This window comes from Poromitra crassiceps (genome assembly GCF_964638095.1).
Source record: "Poromitra crassiceps genome assembly, chromosome: 10".
Taxonomy (NCBI): Eukaryota; Metazoa; Chordata; class Actinopteri; order Beryciformes; family Melamphaidae; genus Poromitra; species Poromitra crassiceps.
Window position 1 is genome coordinate 22,271,704 of NC_139631.1, and position 7,500 is coordinate 22,279,203.

Genomic DNA, 7,500 nt, shown 5'->3' on the forward strand with positions numbered 1-7,500 from the left:
GTCCCTGGAGCCCACATTGAGAACCACTGCATTAACAGAGAGACAGAGAGAGAGAGAGAGAGAGAGAGAGACAGTAGCTGTCTGTGGACTCACCATGCATCAGAAAAGCTAATTAGCCTCTATGTTAGGTATTTGTTTGTGTGGAATATCTAATAATCGAGTGTTTTAAGGCACATGTAAGTGTGTCTGAGAGGAAATGAGCTTGTTTTCTGAGGAGAATCCCCAGAGAAATCACTTCTTTAAAGGCTGTTAACAGACTTCACTGTCTGAAGCCTCCCTCTGTACTGAGCTCTGTTACTTGTATTGGGAGGGAGGAGGGGGGGGGGGGTGTTTTAAATGCTACAGTACCCTGTACTCTGCCTTGGCACTTCCCATTGGAAAGGGGGGGGGGGGGGGGTGGACAGCCTCACACTCACCCAGGGTTGAAAGCTGCTGCATGTGCGCTGACTATCACCGCCCTAGTGGCGAGGCTCGAGGGATTGCCACATTAACTGAACACTGCGGAAGGACCGCCTGCTGCAGCCCTACAGTGATTTCAGCCCTCCACACTGTGATGGCTTCCTTCCTCACCTCCACTGTAGATCCTGTCCTTTCTCTCCTCACAATCCACTGCAACACATTAACGGGGGAATTATTCCGCTAAAACAAGATGAGAAAACAGCCCACACAGCTAAATGCTATATGCCGGTCCCAAAAGACCAGAGCCCAGGGGAATTGCATGGTGAACAGATATTAAATGCTATATTAATGACTGTGGAGAGCAGAATGTAACGCCAGCCATAATCTCCGTCTTATCTCTCACTTCCTTCCTGTCCATGAGGGATGTACAGGCAGTGTCATTGTGCTGCTGTATTGTGCCCGGGCCCTAAGTCTTAATAGCTCTGTTTTATGTACTCTCGGCAGCTAAATTATTTGTCTCCCGTATAAATCCGATGCTTGTATGGGATATAAAGATAAGCGTTAATTTTATAATTCTGTAATTTGTCAGTGCTGTGCTATTTAAAGGGGGACTAACCCCCTAGATATGTATTAGAACAGTGATTTGAAAATACCTATGGAAAAAACCAAGAAATGACATATGCTCTTGTCTATACTGGACTCTTTGGCTGTGTTGAAGTCCAGATTTTTTTTTGGAAATCGACGCCATTACAGTTTGCCTACTGCCTCAAAAATAATTTATTTGAGAGGGGCCATATCTGTATAAATATCAGCAACTAGCCAACGCTGGTGGCCTGTTTGGAAAGAGCTTTGCTCAAAATGGTTGAAAGTTATATCAATTTGGTAATTCAGTGGCGAACTAGAAATTTAATTATTTTTCTGCATGTAACTCTATGGAAACTACTCAAACTACGTTACGGGAGCAAAGTGACATGGGCTCGTTAACAGCAGCACACCCACAATAGGACAAACCTCTCGCTCTGGGGTAACACAATGCGAGATTTCTCCACGTAATTCCCTCGTCTAACTAGAGATAAACCGCGCAATGAAATCCGTTTTTAATTTGCGTTTTGGGGGTTTTCGTGATTCTTGATGAAATTTACAGCACCTATGATTTTTCCTCATAGGGCGCAGAGCAGGACAGAGCTCTTCTCCTCCTCGGAGCACACACACACAGACAGAGCCAGTTGCTCTGCTCTGTCTGAAAGCCCCCGCCTCTCACTGCTGCTGTGTGCAGTGTGCGCGCGCCCCGCGGGTGCATGAGCGAGCAGAGCAGACTCTCCCGTTTGACTGGCCGAGAGAAAGTGCTTCCAATGAAATGTCAGACTGTGCACAGAGAGCACTGGAGAAAGTGCTCCAGACAGCAAAACACACACACAGCGAGTCAACCCCCCCCCCCCCCCCCCCCGTTGCTTGTACACAGTGACGATATTACAGCAGCCGATTTGTTTAGACCAGCTTTGTCACGTTGTCACGTCGTAGTATAGCGTTATATTTTACATGTGCGCTAAACTGCGACGCTATTTGTTTGCGGAAATATCAGACTGCTCTCTGCTCTAGAGCACAGAGAGCCCAGCTGCTGCTGCGCGCGGCCGCGCGCCCCCGGAGCTTGAGGCTCGTCCATGAGGTTACAGTACGACTCTCTCCTGCCCGCTCCCACCTGCCTGGGCTTGAGACAGTGCTTCCAACTCGGACTGATAATATAAACATCATCATTCGAGCTTATTCAGGTAAGATATTAATAAAGTAGTGACACATTCAGCGGGAAACTAACTATAATTAAGACATGTGCCAACTTTGACAACGTTTGGTTCAGTATTTTAAGAGCAAACTTCAATAAGAATAGGCTTGGAGTTCTGAGGAGCTGAAAGGGTACAGGGGGGGTAGGGGAGTAATTATCTTGAAATCCCATAGTCTTTGGGTCACCGTGACGTAACGACGTGTCAAATATCCCATTCATTTGAGAAAAAAAAAAAAGCAGTCTTTGACCCTAAGAGGGCGCTTATGCCAGATATGCTGCTGAAAAATGATACAAATGGTAAAATGGCAACAGTTTGGTGTCAAATGTGGAAATTCTGACCAGAATTCTTCACACATCACCCCCAAAGTCATATATATTGGTTAAAAGCTGAAAAAAAGTGTTTTGGAGGTTAGTTCTCCTTTAATGGTCTATATTCGCCCACTTTTTTTAGCCCCCCGCACCAAGAGATTATCAGTGCAAGAGAAGCCGCCCCCGTCTGCCTACCTCACTGTCTTTCATTCTCTTCATTTTCCCTCTTGCTTGTTTCCTTATATGGGGGAGACAATTAAACTTTGTGAAGAAGAAAGGATTTAATTATGTACAACTGCTCAGCAACTTTACTTAAAGTGGTAATCCACAAGATTTTTTTTTTTTTTTTTTTTACTTTGTTGATATCTTTAATGGTCATAAGAGGTCATTGCTGAGATCACTATAATTGTGATGTATTTTTCCTTGGATTTTCTGTTGATGAATTCTGAAGGTTTCTGTAGGTTCCTGTCTCCTCTTTGTCTGTTCAGCCATGCCATGGTAGAGATCGCTACTTGTGTCAACTAGTCAGTTCTTCTGTTCATTCCAAACGGCTGCTTTCACTAACATAAAACCCATCAGTTCCTGTGAGGCAGAGGAATAAAGTCTACAGCAGGAATGAGTCCAGAAGACCTTCGTCTCAAAGTCAATGGGACTTTTGTATGGGGGTTTTGGTTAAATGCTTGAAATAAGGTCGGTGGTTAACAAAAGTATACGAAGCGGAGAACTTTGTGTTCAGCAAGATAATCTTCACAAATATTGAGGACCACTTTTATGAATTTTGAAGCGTAAATGCGATATTTTTTTAATCGCGATTTTCATACATAACCTAAAATAAAAATATCTTGAGTTGATTGTCTAATTGATGACTGATTGGCTGATTTCAAGTGTAGTAACCCGCTGAACAACTCTGCTTCATGTGCAGGAGTCTCCGGGAGGCGAGCTCTCGTCACCTTTGACCCCAGTGACTCCGCCCACCATGGAGAACATCAACGGCACGGATGAATTCTGCGACCCCGTGACGACTCCCAACTCCGAAAGCCGCCCGGAGCCTTCGCAGAACGCACTGGCCTTCGCACACAGGTAGTTGGTATCGTCTTCATTGTCCCGCACTGTCATGTTGATTGCAGTACAGACGTTGGGATCAGACCGTATCCACTCTCTGTAGCGGTCAGATTTCACAGTGATCAAAGAGGCTAAATGCAGTTAGCTGTGCATCTGTTATACTGTCTCCCATTTAATCATGTGTTGTTTTATGGGGCACGGTGGCACAGTGGTAAGCGCTGTCGCCTCACAGCTAGAAGGTCCTGGGTTCGATTCCCACCTGGGACGCTGTGAGCGCTGAAGGAATGTGTGCCTGTTCGCATGTCCTTGAGTGCCCACCGCCCGGGTGGGGTCGTCAAAAGGGCCTTTCTGTGTGGAGTTTGCATGTTCTCCCCGTGCCCCCTGGGGGCTTCCTTCATATAGGAACCCCACACCAAAACATGCAATATTCTGGTCGCTGAAGTGGTACCTCCTCTGGTTGTTCGGGACGGAACTCGTTGGAATAGCGTGATCCTCCCACGTGCTATGTCCTACCTGTGAATCTTCCCCTGTCAGGTGAAAAGAAGCGGCTGGCTACTGCCCATGTCTCGGAGGAAGCATGGAGCCAGATCGGCTCTCCCCAGATTGGCAGAGGGTGGAGCAGCAACCAGCATAAATAAATTAAAATTAGCACTAATGGGGGATAAAAATGGGATAAAAGAATCGGGGGGGGGGGGATCATGTTGTTCAGATTTTCTGGTTGTCTGAAGCACAAAATCACAAACATCTTTTCCTCTCCTTCTCTTTGGTTACATGAACCTATATACAGTATATATATTTATCTTTTTGTCTACATATCAGCGTGGTAGTATACTTCCTATTTACCCGCCTTTCTTGTATTTGTCCTCTCTAGGGAGCCGTATAAGACTTGTCGGGTCTTCTCTTTCTGATAGGGATGTCATTACATGCCCTGACTACTCCGCCATCATAACGCTCCACTCAGATTTGCAGGCACACAAGCTTGTCCAAAATAATAGCCTGGTCACAGGTCAGCAACAGGGAGGGCCCTCCTCACAAAAGCCGATGCACTGCCTGCTTACTAACTGCAAGCAAATACGCTTCCTACAGCACATGATGAGAAGGAGTAAGACAGTCAGAATCACTCTGATTAACAAGTACAATGAATTTACAGGACTTTTTTCTTGATGATATTGGAGTCATACTCATATCAGTGACATTCTTACCGCAGTTTATGTGGACTAGCAAAGAGATGGAAGTCAAAACATGCAGTGTTTCTCAGGAATGAGGGGTTTATTTTATTCAATCTGAGCATGCTTATTGTCTTGAGGATGGTCACTTACTGTATTTATGGTGATACTTTTAACCTACTGCAGTGCAATAATGGCTTTTTAAAGACACATTTTAACCATTGCTTATGTAAGCTTGCTTGGTCGTGAATTTTCATGTTGTTTGCTGCATTGTGACAGCTAGGCGACAATGTCACCTCTATGCATGCACCGTTAATGTTGTATACATTCCTGCTAGCAGATTGAGTTGACAATGATAATTTATATATTCCTTGTGATTTTTAATACTGTTTCATAATAAGACTCTGGCTGCAAAATAAGGAGGTGAAAGTGGCATGTAAATATATATCCCGAAGAGGTGTGGCTATGAGGTTCATCACCAAAAGGTGTCGACAAAGCGTTTATGTAACACTTATATAACGTACTGGGGGTAGTGGGAGGCAGATTGAGAAAGAGCAAGACAGACACAGAGAGAGAGAGAGAGAGAGAGAGGGAGGGAGGAAGAATGGGAGGGAGAGAGAGAGGGGGAGGGAGAGATGTGTGTGGAGAGATATGGAGGTGCAATGTATAAAGAGGCTGCGCATGAGTCACTAACACCTAAACATGCACCAATAGACACACACACACACATGCTAATAAAGGAGTGACACACACACACGAGTTACAGACTTTGACAGAGTGAGTGAACTATTTTATTCTGAGATGAGGCAGAGATGGGGACTTGGACTTGCGACTTACGACTTGGACTCGCGTCGCACTTAAGTCACACACACAGCGACTTGAGACTCGTCCTCAAAAGGGTTGAGACTCGACTCGGATTTGAGATGAGACTCGTGAACAATCTTTATATTAATTGTTTTGGTGCATCATTCAGGAAATGTCTACACATAATAATGTCAACTCATCAATACTGAAACTGTATGCTAATAAAGGAGTGAGGATAACACAGTACTTTGAATTCCTTAGTTTTAGCTAGGCAGTGTTCTAAGCAGACCAGATGGCAACCAGCAGATGATAGAACGCTCATCCATAAGAGTCTTGAGACTTGACTTGGACTCTAGCTCAAAGACTTGAGACTTGACTTGGACTCGCCAAGAATGACTTGTGAGCATCTCTGAGACGAGGAAATGTTTCTGTTTTCTACTGTAACCTGTAGTTTATTGTAAACAACAACAGGCTCTTTTAACTTGCATATAATCTCTGTAACCTTGTGCCGCTCATATCATGATTACTCTGCCTGCGATTCTTATTAATTAAAGGTATCCATCAAATCCTTAATGTATTATCATTCTTATTCTTCTTTTTGCTAAACTACTGGTGTTCTGAGAGCAGTAACGTCTCTTTTGACACTTCAACAGACATCTTTTTTATTAACATGCTAAAGTCTGTAAAGCCATGATAAGCTCAAGTGCTTAGAAATCCCCAGCGCCACATCATGATCTCTTTGAAGGCTCAACACATCTTTGCAGTGAGAACTGGATGTAGCGAGGACACCCCTTGCCTGCTGTGTGTGTGTGTGTGTGTGCGTGCATGCGTGCGTGCGTGTGTGTGTGTGTGTGTGTGTGTGTGCTTGTGTGTGTGTGTGTGTGCCTGCGTGCGTGCGTGCGTGCGTGCATGCGTGTGTTTGTGCGTGTGTGTGTGTGGGATGTAGGGAGCACACACCCACTGCCTGCTAGCCTCACCGCTGCTGATGTGTCTATTAATGCTGCATGCGTGGGACAAGGGCTCGACTCTCACTGGCAAACACGCAGCCACCCGCTCTAAGCACATCTCTCAAAAGGCTTACCTACGCAAAGGGGGCAGACGCAAAGGACGTGATTCTCAACTTTTTTCATTATCAAAGAAATATCTATCTCGGACCCCAACTCTGAGAATATTTTTTGTTTGATATGATTTTGTACAGAAATTGTAGGTAGAGAGAGAGAACAGTTAAACTACAATCAGTACAGTTCATTCTTCTTCATTCCCTAATTGCGTTAAATTCGTGTAAATGAAACATCGGTGAAGTTGAACTCATCAGATTTGCTGGGGGACCCCCCGGAGACCCCTCAAGGACCCCGCATTGAGAGCCACTGACGTAGACCGTATTCTCCGACACAACCCTCTCTCCTCTTCTCTCTTCCTGCACTCGCGCCATTCAGGCTTCATGCGACTTGATCTAATTTGACGTCTGGCCTGTGCCAGTTAGAGCATCATCACACCCACACCTTTCACACGGGCTCCGTCAGCCCCGGCCCCCCGTGTGCCCCCCTCAGAGTGCAGCAAGTCAACTGATCGCATCACAAATGTAGATTCTGAGATGTTGTGTAACCGTGTGTAGCCTACGGTTTATTTGAAAAAGGCTGAAATCAAAAAGAATCGAATAAAAATGAATACAGTGTGTTTTGAATGTGTTCAGTTCTATACTTTTGTGTGAAGTACAAAGACATGCGCGCACACACTGGTGTTCTTTTGCACTTGTTTCCTGGACCTCGGTCTTCTTTGTTCTGTTGTCTTTCCATGTCTGCAATTAGATCCATAACACAGGCTAAGTGTAGATATACCGCAGGGCTGTGTAGGCAAGTGTGTGTGGGTGCAGAGAGGGCAGAGGGAGAGAGAGAGAGAGAGAGAGAGAGAGAGAGAGAGAGAGAGAGAGAGCGAGCGGGGGATGAGAGACAGCTGATGTGTTGTGCTGATGTCACGATG

At 45.2% G+C, this 7,500-nt stretch overlaps 1 protein-coding gene across 1 annotated transcript in view; it reads left to right on the forward strand.

Annotated features, from left to right (window-relative positions):
* Nucleotides 1-7,500, forward strand: part of homer1b (homer scaffold protein 1b) — a gene marked incomplete at both ends in the record, with an annotated part of 22,421 nt that overhangs the window by 8,739 nt on the left and 6,182 nt on the right. The window contains one exon of the mRNA XM_083645033.1: nt 3,411-3,568. Within this exon, the coding sequence (XP_083501159.1) occupies nt 3,411-3,568 (158 nt within the window). The remainder of the gene's footprint in view (nt 1-3,410; nt 3,569-7,500) is intronic.